Source organism: Crocuta crocuta, unplaced genomic scaffold, assembly GCF_008692635.1.
Source record: "Crocuta crocuta isolate KB4526 unplaced genomic scaffold, BGI_CrCroc_1.0 scaffold26, whole genome shotgun sequence".
Classification (NCBI taxonomy): domain Eukaryota; kingdom Metazoa; phylum Chordata; class Mammalia; order Carnivora; family Hyaenidae; genus Crocuta; species Crocuta crocuta.
In genome coordinates, this window is record NW_027532249.1 from 2,500,516 (window position 1) to 2,521,851 (window position 21,336).

The following is a 21,336-nucleotide window of genomic DNA, read 5'->3' on the forward strand; positions in this document are numbered from 1 at the left end:
CCTGGAATTCCTAATGATTTTTTTTGAGGTTTTTTTTTTTTTTTTTTTTATCTGTCCTCCACATCTTTGGACTTCTGTTTTACATTTTCTTTGTTACCTTGTGCTGAGTTCTGGGTGAGCTCCTCAGTACTGTCATCCAGTTCACTAAATTTATCTTGGCCTCCACCCTATCTAGGGGGTAGCTTACCTATTGATCTGTTTCACTAGTTACATGACTCCTATTTTAAATTGCTAAGACATTTCATTGCTGTTTTCAGTGCTATCTACTTCATTTCATTTCTTCTATCTTTGAAACAAATAATTTTTTCACTTTTTCAGGATTTACTTTATTTAGCTTTTGGGATAACCCCAAGAAACTTAGTTTAAAATCAATTTCAGTCTGTTGCATAATTTTTCACTTTACCCTCGATGAATTCATGTTTCTTCATGTGTTTTGAATTCCTGGTTGTTTACTAATATTGAACAAGAAGTCTTGCTTGGTCTCAGCCCCAACCCCTCTTGCTCTGGTTCTAGCTCTCTCCTTCTCCACATCCTCTGTGCTCATCTCTCTTTCTAAAACTTTTCCGTGGCTCCCACCTGGACCAATGGGATCCTAGTGGAGACAGAGAGATGTATCCTGTGATGATGTTGGGGATTTGGGCTTCTCAAGTATGTGGTATCCATGTTCTCCCTCTTCCCTAAGCACACAGCTCCTTCTAGACTGTAATTCACAAAGGGGTCAGGAGGACATTCTTTCCCAGCATCCTTTTAAAATCTGGGGAGCTGTAACCAAACCCTTATTTTAATCAGTGTTCCTAACAATGGCCTCCTTGCTCATACCAGGCATGTCATTAGACGTTCACCATGAAGCCAAGTTACATTTTTGTGCATGTGCCTGCTTCAAGACCAGCCTACACTCAGCTTTGCATTTCTCTTCTTATCCTGACACTTAGATGTATTTATCTTATGCTGGTGCCTGGTTATATATTACTGGTCATCAGCTTTGTATTTTACCTATTACAATTAACCCTTGAACAACCAAGAGTTGGGGGCAAGACCTCCCGCCCCCATGCAGTGGAAAATCTACCAGTAACTTTTGACTCCCTAAAATGTAACTATTAATAACCTATTGACAGGAAGTCTTAGCGATAATATAGTCAATTAACATATTTTTATATGTTCCATGTATTATATGTTGTATTCTTATTATAAAGTAAGCTAAAGAAAAGAAAATGTTGTCTACGGCCATACCACCCTGAACCCACCTGATCTCGTCTGATCTCAGAAGCTAAGCAGGGTCTGGTCTGGTTAGTACTTGGATAGGAGAAAAGAAAATGTTGATAAGAAAGTCCTGAGGAAGAGAAAATATATTTACTGTGCTGTATGTATATTTTTGAAAACAAATCCAGGAATAGGCAGGCCAGGCTGGGCCAGGCACAGGGGCAGTAGTGGATCCATGCTCAAGTATGGCATGTGGAACATGGTGATGTTCCACAGCCTGGGGGCCTGGATGTACTGCAGTGGGGCTGCATGCAGAGACAAGTGTCCTGGGTGCCTCGAGGTGCCCCACCAACAATGGGGTGGCCACCAGCAGCCCACAGGGCCACTAGGCTGCTCTGCCACCTCCGTGATGGTGACACTGAGTCCCCCAGGTTTCTTGAAGGGTTGACTCAGAACTGCTCACAGCAAGTGTTGTCTTGAACTGTAGGAAGCTGCCTTGCTCAAGTAACACCCATCTCTGGGGACAGCCCACATCTAGTTTCTGGCCAGTGATGAGGATGAGTGGGATACACAGGCTCAGCCTCCTTGCCGCTATTCCAGACAGTTGTGAAGGGCCAGTCCAGCTACAAAGCTCCCCAAGGACCCTCTGAGGGCTCCACTGCAGCCACATCGCAGTCCAGACTCTCCTCTGGTTCAGTCCTACCTCCCTCACTCCCCTATTGCTAGTATTCCCCACAGCCCTCTCCAATAATTTCCTGCACATCAATCTCAGTCTGAATCTATTCCTGCTCACCGAGCCTTGGACAGCAACTGACATTATAAGATAATATTCCTGAGTGTCAGATAAAGACGTTATACAGAAAGGGGTCCCATTGGGTCAGAGTAGTAAGGAAAGATGTAAAAGACATGAAACTCATTCATGAATGATAAACTCAGAAGGAAGGATGGAGTGGACATTTGTGATGTTGGCAGCTTCATGTCCTTGTCCTCGTCCCTCCCCAATCATTCTTCTATGTGCCCAGAGAGCCATTTTTCTTTCTGGCACTTTTTTCCCCCTCTATGATTATATCATTTTCATTGTGAGGAACCTTTTAGAAGAAACTACAATACTTTAAAAGTCATTAAATGATAGCACATAAAGCCAAGGTAATAAATGATGGATCCAAATGGGAAGGCAGAAAGGAAAAAAAATTTTTTGGTCCCAACAATATGTCAATAAAAAAATTGGAAATAGAAAATTGAACTTTTGCAAGGGAGAATTTAGAAGTGGGTGTGGTGGGGAATTCCAAGTCCCACTTGGATACATGCAGTGGAAGCTTTTAGTCCAATTTGTGAAAGTGGGGAGAACTCTGAAGGAAATGATCTTGTCATTCATTCTTCCATTGGCTTCGTAGTGCTCCCAGAAATCCTCTCTTGCTCTTTTTAGCAACAAAGAGTTTGAGGGGTGTTGGAATGATGACCGCAACAAGATTTCAAGTAGAGTATGTAGCAGACATGTACTTCTTCTCTCCATTTGTAGGAGTCTGATACTCATGAAGTGGCCATTCCTGTAAATCAAAATGGTTAGTATTAGCAAGTTCATGTACTCAGCCTAAAAACTTGACTACTTAGTGCATGTCACACTTTGAATACCTTGAAAGCTAGAGAATTGGAAATGTTGGCTAAGGCAATAACCTCTGAATTATTTTTAAAAGTATAACAAGTTATTATACCTATATTTAGATTTATACCTAAGTTATAATTATACCTGTCTTTAAATCCCAGTTCTCCTGTGGGTACCTGGGTGGCTCAGTCAGTTTAGCATCTGATTTCTGCTCAGGTCATAATCTCATGGTTTGTGAGTTTGAGCCCCGTGTCAGATTCTGTGCTGACACCTCAGAGCCTGGAGCCTGCTTTGGGTTCCTAGTCTCCCTCTCCCTCTCTGCCCCACCCACGTTCATTCTCTCTCAAAAATAAATAAACACTAAAAAAAGTAAAATAAAAAAAATCCCAGTTCCTAGATAAAATCCATAAAGTAATAATAGTCTTTTTTCTTGCTCTATTTGAGGAAATATATGACAAACAGAATCCATGAGGGAAAAAAAACCCTTAAGTTAATATTTATTGAAAGAAGTCTTCTGTGTTTTCTCCTTGCTATCTCTTTCTTCTGATAGCACTGAATTTCTTCTGCCATAGCATTCTAATAATTAGAGAAAGATAGTATATAAATACGCAGTTTGGTACTCTGTCATTCTGGTCATAAATTGTTCATTTATGGTTCAAATCTTCTATTTGGGTACTTTTGTAAATCACCTTGAAGTTAGAATATATATATTTAATCCTTTTAATATATGCCCATTTTCTTATATTTTTAACTATGAGTGATTATTTATTAGGTGACGTATCTTTGGATATTTCATATTTCTTGTATAAATAAGAGTGACTACTCAAAACACATGGGCAACATAATACCCTCAGTTATTTCTTTTCACACAGAATATTTCCAAAACCACACACATACAAAAAACAACCCAGAGAACATTTCTAGAAATGCCATGACTTAATTGGAGCATGGTTATAATTAAGAGGTGTGTGTGTGTGTGTGTGTGTGTGTGTGTGTGTGAAAACAAATACCTTTTTATCCACTTTTGTTGCTGTTCTTCATGCCTAAAGTTCCAAGTTCAGTACCATTTCCCTTCAGCCTAAAGAATCTGTGTTAGCATTCCTTTTAAAGCAGAATTTCAGATGACAGAGACTCTTTGATGTATTTTTGTTTTTGTTTTTCACTTGAAAATGTCTGTGTTTTGCTTTCATTTCTGAAGGATACTTTCACAAGATAGAGAATTCTGGGCTCATAGTACTTTCCTTTCATACACTTAAAGGTATCATTCCACACCGTGTTCTGGTCTTAGTGGTTTGTGATGAAAAATATGTAGTAATTCAAATAGTTGTGTCACTGTATGTAATGCGACATTTTTCTCTTGTTACTTTCAGTATTTCTTTACCTCACACTTCTGGCAGGTTGGTTATCATGTGGCAGGGAGTGGTTTCCTTGAGTTCATCCTCTTTAGGGTTTGCTAAGCTTATTGAATTTGCATTATGTCTGCACCAAATTTGGGGAATTTTTAGCTATTATCCTTTTTTTTTTCTTTTTTTCCCTGTACCAATCTCTTTCTTCTTTCCTTTGATAACTCTAAGGATACAAATGACACAAATGATAAGCCCTTTGAAACTCATGTCCCTGAGGGCCTGTTAATTTTTTTAATCTTTTGCTCTGTGTTACTCATATTGCATAATTTCTATTAATCTTTTTAAGTTTACTGACTCACTCCTTTGTTGTCTGTCTTCTATTAAGGGCATCAAGGGAGTTTTAAATTTCAGATACTGTATATTTTCAGCTCTAAAATTTTATTTATTTATTTTCCTGTACTTTCTGTTTCTCTGCTGACAACATTGGTATATCCATTCTTTCAAGATTGTTTACCTTTACCTCATGGAATGTGGTTATAATGGATGTTTTAAAATGCTTTTGTAATAATTTCAACATCTGGGTAATTTTAAAGTGGACCTTATTGTCTTTTGAGAATTGGTCATGTTTTCCTGGTATGTCAAGTAATCTGAGATTGTATCCTGGTCACTTTGAATATTTTGTTATCAGATATTGGGGTCATGTTAAAAATTTTGGGAAACTGTTGATTTGTTTTTATTCATTTCTGTGTTTTATCAGGCAGTTAGTCTGTTTGGTTTTAAGTCACAAGTTTGTCCCATTTTCTATGGGTGGTGGTATTAATGTCAGTTCAGTTCCCAAAATCTTTGCTTTTCTGTTTGGGTCTTCCCTACAAATGCAGCACTTAGGGATCACATTGGTACTTGAGTAGTTCATTGTATCATAATTCAGTTCTTAAAGGTCTTTGTGGGTCCATTCCATATATATGTAGTTTGGGGGTGCAAACAAGACTTGTGCTGATTTGTAACAGAATTAGAGGAATCCCCTTTCTGGCTTTCTTCTCATCAGCATCTCCCCTTTAATCTTTAGCTCTTGGTACTCCTTTCCCTAGTTTCTCTGGTCAGAGAGAGGTAGAATTGGGGGCGGGAGGTGGGGGTCTTTAGATGTCTTCAGGACAGTAGCAGCAGTGAAGCTTTGCAACTGGAATAGTCTTTGGAGCAGGATTAGAAGGAAAAAACAGTTTTGAAAGAGTCTATATTTGATCATGTTATAGTCCAGTTATTAATCCAGTTTTATTAGCAGGAAGTTATGGGAATGGAGCAAGACATTACTAATTGGCTCTTGGTATTATTACTTAAGTTAGATTTAGTTATTCTGCATTTTATTTAGATAAATGCATAATCATATCTTATTCAAGTAGTTTGAAAGAGTATACGTACACAATACACATACACACAATAAATGAAAAGCAAAAGTTTGAATAAAAAATGTTTTGGGGGCACCTGGGTGGATCAGTTGGTTGGCCATCTGACTCGTGATCTCAGCTTGGGTCTTCGTTTTGCGGTTGTGAGTTTGGGCCCTGCATTGGGCTCTTCACTGGTTGTGGAGCCTACCTAAGAAAAATAATAGGGGTGCCTTGGTGACTCAGTCAGTTAAGCGCCTGAATTTGGCTCAGGTCATGATTTCATAGTTCATGAGTTTGAGCCTTGCATTGGGCTCAATGCTGACAGTCCTAAGCCTGCTTGGGATTCTCTCTCTCCCTCTATCTCTCTCTGCCCCTTTCCCACTTGTCCTTTTTTTCTCTCTCAAAATAGATAAACCTAACAAATTAAAAAAAAATGTTATGAAACCAAAAGAAGACATCAGCAAAAATGGCAGAAAAGGTAGCTTTCCCTCTACAACATGAGCTAAAATTCAAGAAAAGATAGAATAACTTTTTCAGAACTCTGTAAAACAGTGAAAGATTTACAATGACCAAAGAAATGCTGAATCAAGAAAAAGATAACTTACTGGCAGGATTTTTTTTGGCATTCTTATTTACCTTTGCTTCCTGCGCAGCCCCAGCATGTTGGCAGTCATGAAGACAGCTGCCAACGTTCCCAATGTGGGATCCTGGTCCCTGGTTCTAGAAGGAAGAGAGAAGACCTATTCTCAAAGAATTGTTTTCGTGTGTTCTAATATGTCTGGGACTGCCTGAAAGACATTTGACTTGTTTCACCTAATTCAGAAGTCACTCAGGGCAGAGAAGAGCAGGCATTTCTCAGAAACCTTGTAAAGCAAATGAACAACTCACAGCTGCCTGTTTCAGAAGGTTATAGCTCAAGCAAACAATAGGGTGCTAAAGGCCTGGGAGTAAAAGCTGAAAAGAGAGTTTCTTTGGGAAATTATGGCATCCAAAAGTGTCCATGTATCCTGGGGAATATAGAAGGTCATATGCACGCCAAGGGCAGGATGCATACTCTGAAAAGACCTGAGAAGACCCCAAGCTTTCAATTGTGTAAGATCTCTAGTGTCAGTGAAAGTAGGAAGTGAAGACTAAGGGAGAGTTGTAAGCAGCCTCCTCCCTCCATCTCTCCCTGTCTCTCTTTTTCACCCCCCACCCACAGTCCCTGATATTTAAAAACATTTCTGTGTAAACACTAGTGAAGACAACACAAATGAATGGAATACATACTGAAATATATATATATTTCATAAAAATATAGTTTAGAAAAGTAACTAGATGCACCTTGCTGGCTTAGTTGGTAGAACATGTGACTCTTGGTCTCATGGTTGTGAGTTTAAGCCACACACTGGGTATAGTAATTACCTAAAAAATATAAAACCTTAAAAAAAGAAAAAATAACTAAACGTACAGTTACAGCTGTAATCAACAAAAACAAAGTCTGAGGAGGAAGAATCTGATTTCCAGAATTATCACATGGTAATATTCAAAATGTCAATTTTCAAGATAAAAAAGTATGAAGCATAAAAGAAGCAAGAAAACATGACCTATTCACAGCAGAAATCAACAGAAACTTTCCCTGAGGAAATAGACATTGGACTTACTAGACATTTTATGTTGCCTGTGTTGTATGTGTTCAAAGAGGTAAATGAAGCCATGAAAAAAGAACTAAGGGAAATGCAGATAATTTCTAATCAAATAGAGGAAACAAATAAAGAGATGGAAATTATAAAAGGTAACCAAACAGAAATTCTGAAACTGAAAAGTGTAATAGCTGAAGAGAAAAACTTACTATAAGGTTCAAGTGCAGATTTGAGCAGGCAGAATAAAGAATTAATGAACTTGAAGATTGGTCAGCTTAAATTATCCAATCTGAGAGCAGATTTAAAAAAATAAATAAAAATTAACAGAGTCTAAGAAAATCCTTTAAAAATTTTTGTTTGTTTATTTATTTATTTAGAAAAGGGAGAGGGAGAAGAAGGAGGAGGAGGAGGAGGAGGAGGAAGAGAGAGAGCCAGAGGGAAAATTCCAAGCAGGCTCCATGCTGTCAGTGCAGAGCCCAACACGGTGGGGCTCAAACTCACAAACTGTGAAATCATGACCTGAGCCAAGATCAAGAGTTGGATGGTTAACCAACTGAGCCAGCCAGGTGGTCCTAGGAGAATTCTTAGCCACTGTCAAGCATATCAACACATACATAATGGGAGTCCCAGGGAGAGAGAAGAGAATGAAAGAGCCAGAAAGAATAGTTGAATAATATAAAAACATGACAAGTTTGGAAAAAAAAAACCACTTGAAACTATACATTTGAAAAGTCAGTAACTTCCAAGAGGAGAAGACTGTATCCCATTAATCACATTGTCAAAGCCAAAGGCAAGGAGAAAATCTTGAAAACAGCAAGAAAGAAGTGACTCACCGCAATCAAGGGAGCTTCAATTAGATTAAGAGCAGATTTTCATGAGAAACCACAAAAGCCAGAAATGTGATACTTTGAAAGTGCTGAAAGAAAAACAAAAGGAAAAATAAAACTGTTAACCAAGAATCTTCTATCATGCAAATTTATCCTTTAGAAATAAAGGAGAATAAGAAAATCCCAGATATATAAAAACTAATTTGTCACTCATATGTCTGTCCTAGAAGAAATGCTGAAGGGAATCCTTCAGGCTGAAATGAAAAAACAGTAGACAGTAACTCAAAGACATTCAAAGAAAGGAAGAACTCCAATAAAGATACTGTGTAGGTAAACATGAAATACAATATTGCTGTATCTTTGGTTCATCACTTCTTTCTTAGTTTCCTATATGATCTAAAAGACAAGTCCATAAAGCAATAATTACAAATCTATGCTAATAGGTACACAATATAGAAAGATGTAAATTGTGACAACACCAAAAAAGGATGAAGCTGTATGGAAGCAGAGATTTTTGTATAATATTAATATACTAATACATATTTGTATATGTATTAATGAATATATATATTTAAATGTTTTTTAAAATTTATTTTTGAGAGAAAGAGAGATAGAGTGTGAACAGTGAAGGGGCAGAGAGAGAGAGAGGGAGACACAGAATCAGAAGCGGGCTCCAGGCTCTGAGCTGTCAGCACAGAGCCCGATGTGGGGCTCAAATCCACGGACCATGAGATCATGACCTGAGCTAAAGTTGAATTCTTAACCAACTGAGCCACCCAGGCGACCCCCCCCCCGGGGGCCCATCTTATCAGTTCCCTAGAGTTGCGTGGCTGGAGGCAGGCTAAAGACTAGAATAGAGGCCATCCAGTCTGGCACCCATCTAGTCCTGTCCAGAGCAGAGTTACAAAAGTTTACTCTTCAATTCATAGAATAGTTTTATTTTAGGATTATTCAAAGAGCATCTCTCAATTTATTGACTTAACTCTTGTTTGTTTGTACTTCATTCTCATTACTGTTTCCCGCCTCCCCATAGGAAACTCCTTAAATGTGTTTTAGACATATATTAACTATACATAAACACATTTGTGTTAAACATACATGTTATTTTCCCAGGTCTGTGTTCTTGATTAATCTGAATTATTTTGTGATCTGTGTCCCATTTTGTTTTTTATCATCTTTTAACCCAATTTTTTTAAAAGATCTACATAGGTAGTTCCACTTTCACGCATCTAATGGGTTGCACATATTTCAAGATGCACATTTAGCACATTTTTGCATATTCATCTTTTGACTGGCAGAAAATTGGAATATCTCCAAATCTCTGCTACTACAGACAAGGATGATGAGTGTTATTACTCAAGTCCCTACATCGACCTGTTGCAAAACTTTCTCTGGACTTTATAACTCAGAGTTTGGCTGCCAAGTCAGAGACTTAGGCGTGCTTACCTACTAACCTCTGGGAAGACTGTACCAATTTCATGCTACTACTGTAATATTGTTTCCCCTCAAAAAAAACCCCTCAAACTCAATATTATATATAACATATATTATGAGATATATTATAGAATACTTCATAATATATTATGTAATATATATAACATGTATTATAATATATATAACATATATTATACACTATATATTATATTAATTATATATATATATAGATTTATTTGAGAGAGAAAGAGAGAGAGCATGCAGGGGAGAGGAGCAGAGGCAGAGAGAGAGAGGGAATCCCAGTCAGGCTCCATGCTCATGCTCAGTGCAGAATCTGACATGGGGCTCGATCCCCTGACCCTGAGAGCATGATCTGTGCTGAAATGGGTCAGAAGCTCAACCAGTTGAGCCACCCACATGCCCCAATATTATAGACTATAATTTTTGCTACTATGATGGGTATAAAATGTTAACCCATTTTTGTTTTAACTATAATGACTCTATTAAATGTCTCTCCACTTTTAGTTTCTCTGTATAAACATATTGCCCTCGCAAGTTTTCCCTTGTAAGATACTTATTTAGATGTGTTGTTCACTTCTCTCTAGGTTCACTGGTCTTCTTGTTGATATGCAGGTATTCTTTTATCTACTTGAACTTAATCTCAGTAATGTCATCTCTAATCTTAGGTGTCCCAACTAATCATCTGTCTGTGAATTTTATTTATAGTGACGTCTGTTGAATTTTCTATTTTAATGTGGTCAAACTCATCTATCTTTATTTATTTATTTAATCTTTATTTGTTTTTATAGCTTATGTTTTGGGCCTTATATTAGAGGGAATCTCCATGGAAATCCAAGGCACAGAGTTATTCTTCTATATTTTCATCTATTGACTTTGGAATTTTAGCTTTTGCATTTAGGTCTTTATTCACTGGAAGATCACCTTTGTGGCAGAGATTCAGTATTATTTTTACTGTTTTTAAATTGAAGTCAGTTTTTCACCTGCTCGATAGCCTATTCTTCTTCTCTTGACTTGGGTCAACTTTGACATTTATCAAGCTCATATAGTGAATTGGAGTTTTTTTTCCCTAAACTCTATGTGGTATTCCTTTTGCCTTTTTTTTTTTTTTTTCTTTCTGTAAAGGATCTAGGTTTCTGTTTGTTTTGCTTTAACCTCTAGGTTTAGAGCATACCATGATTGTCGGGTAGGACAAACAAACCTCATTCATTTTTGATCTTCTCAAAATTTCAAAACTGGCCTGGCAATTCCTAGGTTTTTGTTCTTCCAAATGTATTTTCAAATAAATTTGTTGAGTTCTTCAAAAATTCTTTTCTTACATATTTTGGAATATGTTTGTTGATGGCCTGAAAGTTTCTCCTAGCATTTTGTTTGAAATTGCACTGAATTCACAGACTAAATTTAGGGAAGACTGATATTTTTGTTATATTAAGTCATCACATTCATGAATGTGGTATATCTCTATTTATTCAGGTCTTTTACTTTGTTTTTCAGTTGGGTTTTACTATTTTGTCATAAAGGTCTTAAGCATTTTCTGTTAAGGTTAATTCTTAGATATTTTTACCAGTAAGGGTTCAACCTGTAGGACATGTTTATATGTATATAGTTTATTACAAGGAGTTGTCTTGCACTGTTGATTATACAAGCTGGCTAAGCAAGTCCAAAATCCATAGGGTAGGCTTTCAGGAAGGAAAAAAGTATGGTCATGGGCAAGTTGGAATTCATGGGTAGAGCCTGAAGATATTATGTACAAGTGACAAGTGTCCTTTCTGTCTCTCTCCCCTCTCCTTTCTCTCTCTCTTCTCAGACTGGTTTTCAAGACTATCAATTGATTGAATCAGGCCTGCCCAAATTTTCAAGGATAATATCGTTACTTAAAGTCAGTTGATTATGGACTTCAATCATATCTTTAAATTCATGACAAGATCTAAATTAGTGTTTGATTAAATAACTGTGGACTATCGTCCAGCCAAATTGATACATTGGCAAAACCATTTACAATAAGGTTTGGTTGCTAATTTAATAGTATATTTTGTATTTTGTTTTCTATTTGATTATTGATAATATAAAAGAACTATATTGATTTTTATATGATAATACTGTATCTAAATCATTTTCTGAATCCTCATATTCTAATAGTTGGTCTGTGAATTCACTTTGGCATTTTATGTTGATGATAATATCATTTACAAGTAGTTTCATTCGATCATAGTATCTGCAAACAATTGTAGTTATTACAATTCTTCATTCTTTTTCTTGTCTTATAACATTGGCCAATGTACCCAGTGATATATTGAGTGGTGGCAAGGATAGCAAAAGTGTCCTTGATCTTCTCTGACATTAGTGTATGTCTAAAATTCCACCACAAATAGATTGCTTTTTTTTTTTTTTAGTTATGGTGTAAATTCATCATATTAAGGATGTTTCCTTCTATTCCTAGTTTACTGAATATTACTTTCTTTTATTGTAAATAAAATTTGAATTTTATGAAATGCTTCTTCATTTAGAAAATTATAACAGTTCACTGGTGTGTGACTTACACATATGCATTTGTTAATGTTAAATACTTGTGTCTCTGTAATAAACAAACCCGAGCTTATTATTATTTCTTTTAGTATAGTTGACACAAAATGTTTTATTAGTTTCAGGTGTATAACATAGTGACTCAGTTTTTTTCTGTGTTCAAGTGTAGCTACCATCTGTTACCATGCAATGCTATTATATGTAAACTATTGGCTGTATTCCTTATGCTGTACCTTTTATTCCCATGACCTTTTTATTCCATAACTAGAAGTCTGTATCTTTCACTCCCTTTCATCCATTTTGGCCATCCCTCTACCCCTCTCCCTCTGAAAGCCGCCAGTCTGTCTTTGTATTCTAGGTCTCTTTTAAACCTTAGCTTCTTATGATGTATTATATTTTTACTCTGCTAGTTTTTATTTTCTAGCCTTGTTTTATTTTGAATTTAAAGTTTCTCTAACTTTGTAAAATATTTCGTGCAACTTCCCTTCTTTTCCTATTATCTGAAACGACTTTTATAAGATAGGGGTTTTTGTTCTTTCAACTTTGGCAGAACTCTCTAGTAATATTTTCTGGGCCGGGGCTATTTGTGGTTCCATTTTGTGGTAATTTGTCACATAATAAGTAGGAAAGCATCTTTCTTTTACATTGGATTGTTAATCAATGTTAATTGTATAATTTTACAAAGGGGACAAGATACCTTTAACTTTATTTAAACTAATATTTAAGAGAGTAATTATGCCACTTGACACACTTCTGGGTGTGTCTATATAATAGATTAGGCAGAAATGGGATCCATGTAGAATGCTACTAAGGTCAGAGTGAGTGTGTTGCATCTGAAGCTCCCTCACCCTATCTATGCTTCTTACTTTCTAGGACATACAGGCCGGTTATTAAAGTCTCTGTGCTTCACCAGTCTTTCCTTCCTGTTGCTTCACATCATTTTCCACATCACGTTGGCCAGCCTGGAGGCTCAACACCGTATCGGACCTGCTTACAACTGTGAGTATTATCGTGTTTTTTTCTTCATATTATGTATGAATAAAGCAATGCACTATAATACCTATAGAAATCTGTACAGCAATTACATCATGAAATCCATGATCATTTGTGGTCATTTGGCAATCCTGTACTAGAAATACATATAAAGGAACTGCCATGGAAAATTACAAGCAAATTAAACATTAAAGCTAATTAATTAATTAATTAATGTTCAACAAAAATTAGGTATTAGGCCCCTATTCATGTATAAGACANACACACACACGCACACAAACACATACCTACACATACACATATATATGATGACTATATGTGTGTGTGTATATACATATACATATACATACATATATGTATACACTACATATATATATATATATATATATATATATATATAGTCCCTGGAACATATGGTACAGCTAGTGAGGAAAGACATGTACAGTTTCTAACATGATTAAGGTGAGTACAAAAATTGAATAACATATGACAGTGACCTCAGTCCTATTCTACAGCATAATGTAAGATTTCATATATCTCTATGGGAAAAAGGTAATGACAGTTTCTTTTCTTAAGTGGGAGTGTTTTACTGTTATTCACAGGGAAATAGTATGTCTTACATGCATTATATTTTGAAATTATGATCTGAAAAAGTCAACATGTATATTCTTCATCTAGGTAACATCATCTTTCCAAAATAAAGTGCTATCAGGTAAATTTGACTTCAGTTTTTAAGGATGTGTGATTGCCATTTGAAAAAACAGAATCATTTCAAGTAGACAGAACACATTCCACCTGTTTTAAGTTAGGCCTAAAGAAATTCTGAGATATTTGAATAGATTATAATAACAGTTTTTTAAATTGTCAGTTTTTGTTTGAGGAACCTATTTGTGGGGTTTAAACTTCCTGATTTTTCATAAAGGCAAGCACAAATGATATGAAGTAAACCTATCCTTCCCTGTCAAATAAAAAAAAGATCAAAATTCTTCATGAATCAAAGATTGTTAACATAAGTATAGTGAGATATTCTCCAGTAAAATCCATATTTATATGGATATTCCATATCCTTCACCATCTAACTTTTAGAAATCTACAGTTCACAGATCTAAAGTTAGTATTAATTTTGGCCATTTTATTGAATTCAGAATTCACTGGATACCAATGCCTATCAAAATGGTTTTGATTTAAAAACCTATGATTGAAGATCTAGTTATTGTTTTACAAATTTAGATATAATCCATATATATATGCCATAAAATTCACCTATGTAGTGAATACAGGTCAGTGGTTTTTGGACTGTGCAGCCATCACTGCTATCTGATTCCAGAACATTTTCATCACCCCAAAGAGAACCCCTCATCCATGGGACAGTTACTTCTCATTCCCTTTCCACCCAGCCCTAAGTTACTTTCTGCCTCTGTTAGATCTACCTGTTCTAGAAATTTCATCTAAACAGGATGATGTAATATGTAACCTGTTGTGTCTGGCTTTCTTCACTTAGCATGATGATTTCATGGTTCATCCATGTTGTAGCACGTATTGCTGTTTCGTTTCTCTTCAGGCTGAAGAATATTCCATTGTTAACACATGTTTTTACTGTTTGGTAAAAGTCAGCTCTTTATTCAAAACTTGAAAAAATGAAATGTTTAAGTATTGACACTTTAGTTCCTTTAGTTATGCTATAATGATAAAAAGCATTTATTACATTTGGCTAGGTTCGAATCTTTTTGGACTTAGGAGAAATGTCAGCAGCAGTACTTTCTCATGTGTTTCAATCACAAATCCTTTGGAGACTTGTTGTGAAGGCATTTGTTCGATCATAAGGAAGGTTGTCTGAATAAAAGGCTGTTTCTTGAATAATGAGTTATCCATCACTGGAAGTATTTAATCACAGGATAGATTACAACTCATCAGATTTTTAAAATTTGAGTTTATAAATATCTTGCCTATTTCTACAAATGAATGTAGATGCTGAGTGATATTGTGGAAACAACTGTACTGAAGGGTGTCTAGATTGGGAAGTGCAATTCATCATTTCTTCTGACCCAGAGTCTAGGCATTTCTATTTTTTGCTCAAAGTAATGATTTGCCACAATTCTACAAAAGTCAAAATACAGATGAATATGAAATGTTAAAACAGTATTCTCCTTTCCAAATTTATAAATGTATTTACTCTATGCATGGCCTCCCTTATGAGGTATAGACAGAGACAGACATTCAGGAAGACCTACAGACTTACACACACACACACACACACACACACACACACAGAAATTTGTTCTTCCCTTGTCTCCTCCTTCCCAGGCAAGGATCCAAATCACCAGGATCCTTGGGATGGGTCCTGCATTAATGCCATGAAGAAGTCTGTACTTCTCAGTGCAGAAGGTGTGGAGGCCACCTTTCGTATAGTCATATAGTCATGCTCTTGGCATAGCATTCTGTACAACTAAACCTTGAATTAGCTCTGCCTTTCCTAACCTCACATCCTAAATATTTGGGCTTGTAGATACCAACATATTTGCATGTGTCTCTTGGAGATATTTTTATTCATGCACAATTGCCCTCTGTTGTCATTGTTCGCTGCAGTGTAACTTGAACATGTCCTGATCTCACATCCTGCCCCCCTCCCTTTTTTGACGTCCCCATGTAAAAGCGCTATTCTGTTCCATAAAGAGCTGATATAATGGAAGTCCTAACATAAACTTTATTTCTACCACATTAAATTCTAATGTGAAGTTTGTTCCTACAAAAGTTAACATTCCAATTAGCAGTTGCTATATTTTTGATGAGGTGACCAACAGAGAAGGGATGTGCTAAAGACTGCATTAGAAAGAGGAATTTGAACCCTTTACTTTCAGTCATTGGCACCTTGAAAGTGAGCTTACAGAAATCGTTAATTTCTTCTGAAAAATGAGTGATGCATGTAACAGCGTTGGCTCATCGGGTGTTACAGATTTTTTGCGTCCAGTTTCGTGTGTAGCATTTAAAAGCACTGCATTCTTGAAAAGGGATAAAAGGGACGGGCCAGCAAACTCCAGAGCTTTGCAAACTAGGTTAGTCCAAGATTGACACAGACCAGGTTTTCAGCCTCGAGCATTTTTTAATGATCAAGTTATATAAACCCCAGAAAATACTGTTAGAGAGGGTAATGGAAACACTGACTTTAATTTAGAGTTGACTTCACTTCAGTAATGTTATTGTTCCTTGACCATCAATTTGGAGTTTCGATTACACCATCAGAGTTGTAAACACAAACCCAGCTAGTTTGATATCCCACATTTGAAGGGTAACCCTTTTTTGGCATCTGTAGATGCAAAGCAGCAAAATTTCAAACAGAAAGACAAAAAATCTTGGCCAGCCTTGCTGTGCATTTTGAATACTTTCTCTCTGTTCAAGACATTGGTAAGTGAAAATGCAGTAACCCACACAGGTCAGATTTCCCAATCATATTCAAATTCAAGACCACCGAGTGCTCATTTATATGTGTTTAATTTTGTTTTCCTTCCTATTCCTCTCCCCATTTGAAACTCATATACCCTTACCCTCATTATAGCAAAAGCTCCCAGGATCCCTCAGGAATCTAAGACACATGTCTGGGGGACAACAGTAGCATTTATAAATATTGAGTCATTGAAAGTTCTCGTTCCCCTGGAGCCCTGTGAATATTAACTGGCAGTAGTAAAGAGTTTTTCAAACCAGCCTATTTAGTTTCTGACTAGCTGGCAGGTTTGTTAAAGGTGCCATTGTGCAGACCTGAAACTTAACCCTCTCACCCCCTCTTTCACTCCTCTTTCTTCATTTCCAAAATGGTGCTTATAGGTGAGTGAGGAAATCTATGGGGCAGGGGTGGGGGACCCTCTGTAAATTTCCCTCAAACACGTGTTGTGCCGCTTACTAAAATATTTTCATTCCATCAAACCTATATTATTTAAATAAATGTAAACCCGGTTTCAATTATGTCATTACAGATTCCATAGAAGTAGTTTGTTTGACTCACTGGTGGATGTGTGGCAACGTTAGTGAAATTTCAAGGCCAGTCTGGATTCTTGTGCTGTGCTAAAGTATGTTATTGATTGAAAGAAACTTTTGAGTTCAACACTCTGAAGGAGAAATCAGTGGTGATAATAGGTGCTATTTGTAGAGCGCTTACTAACTGGCAGGCCCCAGGGATCATTAGATTCCTTTTCTAATTAATGATTCCTTTTTCTTATTACAGATGAGCACAGATATCCTAAGTAGGGCACTCCATACACACGACCCTGTTCCATTCTCTGAGCAAGTCTTTAGGGTGGCTCGGGCTGTGCAGATGGCCAGCTATGCATTGCCTGTGGGCACCCCCTGAGGAGGTGAGTGGTAGCTGCCATCCACTCCAGGCTCTGAGTGCCAGGCTGGCAGCCTCTTCTAGGTTGGAGTAAGCTGGACACAGGGGATCATTTTATTCCTACAAAGGCCAAGCCTTGCCCCAGTGGGGCTGTGCCTTTTATGAGCTGTCTTCCCCAAGGTAGTGCCTTCCTTTTGTATATGTGCAGTGCCTGTCTGCTGGTGGCACTGAGGTAGGGATGAGGCTAATGACAGATGAGGCGAGGGTGAGGGTAGCACTGAGCATGACGACGAAGAAATGAGCTCTGGAAGAGCAAGTGAGTCACCCAAGCTGCCACACGTCTGAACTGGGATCTGAGCACTGACCTACCTGGCTTTCCACCCTCTTCCCTTCTTTTTTTTTTCTTAATGTATTTATTTGGGGAGGAAGAGGTAGAGAGAGGGAGGGAGAGAATTCCAGGCAGGCTCCATGCTGCCAATGCATAGCCCGATGTGGGGCTTAGACTCAGGAACTGTAAGATCATGACCTGAGCCAAAGCCAAGAGTTGGACACTTAAGTGACTGAGCTACCCAGGCATGCCAATCCGCTTTCCCTCTATTTGGGGAGCTCCTTATTCACCATATGTTTAGGATTGTGTCCTCCATTGCACTTCCTAAGACTTTAGCCTAGTTTCAAAGATCTACATATGTTTCTGGTATGTCTTTACAATATTTCCTTTGCTTTTTTCGATTGAAGCATTCACAGTTAGAGTCTTTCACCCTGAGGGACACAGCACTCAGATCAGCTCCTTTGGCAGTGGGGAGCATTTAGAGTTCTGATTTTTCACATGAAGAGCACAGGAAACTAGGCTTAGAAGCCCATTGATCAAGAGGTTATTATAGGCCTTAATAGTACTTTATCCTGATGCTCGTCTGTCCCCAAAACATATAAGGGTCCCTGTGCTGAGACCCAATGTATGATACATTAGCATGTAACAAGAACACTAAGGGACAGATGTGGACCTGACAATTTGCATCTCAATGGCTGTGGGGTGGATGCATGGAATGAGCCACTCTTGTAGACATTCTGCATTTTGGTGCCAGTGTTGACTTGTCTCTTGGTGCGCATAGACAGAAACACCATCGTTAATCATGCTCATCATTAATCGTGTTAATTGAAGATAGACCCTTAGATTTGCAGAGTCATCTGATGAGTCCATCCTTGTAGAAGTAATCTCTATGGGTAGTCTTTATCTTCCACGTTTGACACAGTACTGTGGAGGAAAGAGTGAATATTGGTGAAGTGGGAGACAAAATATGTAAAAAGAAACTATCACTATGCTTGCTTTACAAGTAATTTTTGAAGTCACTTCCTGCCACTTGGTTTTCATGGAAGTTAGCCTGGAGTCCCCAAGAGGCAGCATCTGGGAGAGCATTGGTTTTCCTCCTTCTTCTCTTCTTCTCTCCCCTGATAGCTTTGTGAATCGACCAACTGCTTCTCAGTACAGCAATTAAAAAGAAAAACCCTAGACCAACTTAGAATTCCCTGGTCATTTGTGCCACAATGAGGGTACTGGTCTAATTTTCTCTTAACTAAAATAGTCTAAAAGCATCTGGATCATACATACACCTTCCGATCACATTTATTATAAGCTCAATTAGCCTTAGGTATTATTTCCTCCAGACCCTGGTAATTGAGGCGGCTTGCTTTTTCCATCCCCTGAAACACTTAGGCACGTGCCAGCCTGTGATAGAGCCTGGCACTCAGGTCTGTGGGCAAAGAAGGCTGTTCCAGTCTAAGACTAATTTATGATCCGTACTCTAGATGGGAAGCATTGCTGAAAGAGAACTCTGGCAACCTGAGATCTGACGGTGTGTACTTTCTTGGAATAACTAATACATTCAGTTTTTACTGCCGAAAGTCAGAATTCTACAGGCAAGAGGAAGGATTGAGAGGGTGGCACCATGTGGAAGACAAACCTTATCAGGACGAAAATCTCTTAGGCCAGTACTTTGTTGATACCCTGATTTCTTTTGGACTAATAGTCATGCAGTGATACAGTTCGTTTACATAGTGTTTTTCAAATAGAGTATTCATTTTACTGTGAGAAATGCTTGGCATGAGAATCGTGTTTACGATTCAATATAGGAGCAAATGCAGGATCTTATGTGACAGTAGGCAAGTTACTAATCTCTGTGCCTCAGTGTCCTTGACTGTAAATGTAAGAGGCTGCCATTTCAAGCATTGTCGTGACGGTGGAGTTAATCCAGGCCATGCATTTAGAACAGTGCCCGGCCCACAGCGAGTACTCTTAAGTATAAGCTACTATGACTGTTGTCATTATCACCAGAGGAGTCGTATTTCTTGCCCAGGGTTATGCACAATTACAAGGTAGCAGAAACTTCTCAGAACTGAATCCCGCCTCCAAATTATACACAGTCACATGGATGAACCTTCAAAAGTGTGAAATGTGAGAAACTTACATGATACCAAATAATTCTCTATTCCAATCTTTATCTTAATTTCCTACTAATTCTGTGATATTTGGATTGATACTACTATATCCTGTGTGGTCAAAACGATGGCGAATAGGGTGAAATGGCGCTCGTTGGAAGGTGTCAGTGACACGTTATATTTAGTGACCCTTCAGTCTCTGTCAATACTTTTTTTTTCCCTCTTCTTCAAGGGCTCCTCTCCCATTGAGAACTCCCATGCCGCCTGCCCCATGGCTACACTGCTGGGTCTGGCCTGGATTTGTGAATACATAAGAGCCCTCTCCTCATTCCTTCCCTGCCCTGAACCTTGTCACCCACCCCATACCCTCCAGCATAGAGGAATAAATACGAACATATTTACTGTTTATTACCTTTTCTATGTTATACAATTTTAGACAAAACAAAGGATGAAAATGTTAGGAAGAGAAATGCTATTTTTTTTTTTTTTGGCAAACTAAACTAATACTTTACACATATTTTCTCACTTANTATTTCTAGTGTGCTATGCAGCCTTGTAAGTGTGTGGGGAAAACTTTATGGAGAAATGGGGCTTTGATTAATTAGATTTTGAGAAATAGATAAAACTAAGATACACACTTTTTGGAGGATCCACTGAGGGAGAGGATAATTAATTGGACATACGCTAGGTAGAGCATTAATGGTTGGTAGTATGTTTAACTTGGTAAATATTGGCCTTTAAGAATGTCTTCACCCCTGAGAGTGAACAGTGTGGAGCTACAGGGGCTTTCTGGTTGGGTGCGTGGATGCACGTTTGCCATGGGGGATGTGTGTTTCTGGTCCTCCCTGATCCACTGCCCCTGCGTGTCTTACCTCATGTGGGTCCTCTGTCACTCCCTAACAAGGAGACCTTCTGGTCTGAGTGGTTTTAATCTGTATTCATCAAGCCTGAGAAAATTGGGGGTGTTGTTTGTTTGTTTTTTCCTGAAGAGGTAATTCAATCAATAAATCAGTAAGAATATGTGAGATGCCTTTCGATGCGCAGACATCTACTTCTCTGAAACGTGGACCTCTGAGATCCAGGGTCCTGAGGCAGTTTCCAGAATGACATATAATATATTCTAATCTTTTCTTTTGAAGACAACAGTCTTCCAAACATTTGAAGGCAGCTATGATACCACATCTAAGTATTTGTTCCAGATCCATCCTGGGTCCCTCCCCTCTGCTGTATGCTCAGCTCCTCAGTGTCTCCTTTGGCTGATTAGATAAGAAAGCCTCAGTGTCTTATCAGGTGGGGAAACTGTGACTTTAGTGTCCAGAAACTGATAACAGATACCATAGGACTGTGACTTTACTTGTTCTCGAAACTGTCCTTTTTCCCATCAGCTAAACATGTGGGTCTGTCATAGATTGTATATTTGCCATGTAGATCTTTTCTTACTTAAAATATCAGATCTATTTCTTGAGTGTCCAACTTCTAATTTCCTTAAGGCAGATATGCCCCCACCCTTGATTTGGGATTTTGATTCTACTTGAGTAGAACTCTTTCCTTACTGTATGCCATCCTCTTCTTCAGTGAAGTAAAATATGTGTCTCTCCTGACATGGATCAAGCATACCAGTAAGTCTTGTTTTC

At 37.8% G+C, this 21,336-nt stretch overlaps 1 protein-coding gene across 1 annotated transcript in view; it reads left to right on the forward strand.

Moving 5' to 3' along the window:
• Positions 1–21,336, forward strand: part of PIEZO2 (piezo type mechanosensitive ion channel component 2) — a 446,101-nt gene that overhangs the window by 142,818 nt on the left and 281,947 nt on the right. The window contains exon 3 of the mRNA XM_077778264.1: positions 12,829–12,954. Coding sequence (XP_077634390.1) covers positions 12,829–12,954 — 126 coding nt within the window. The remainder of the gene's footprint in view (positions 1–12,828; positions 12,955–21,336) is intronic.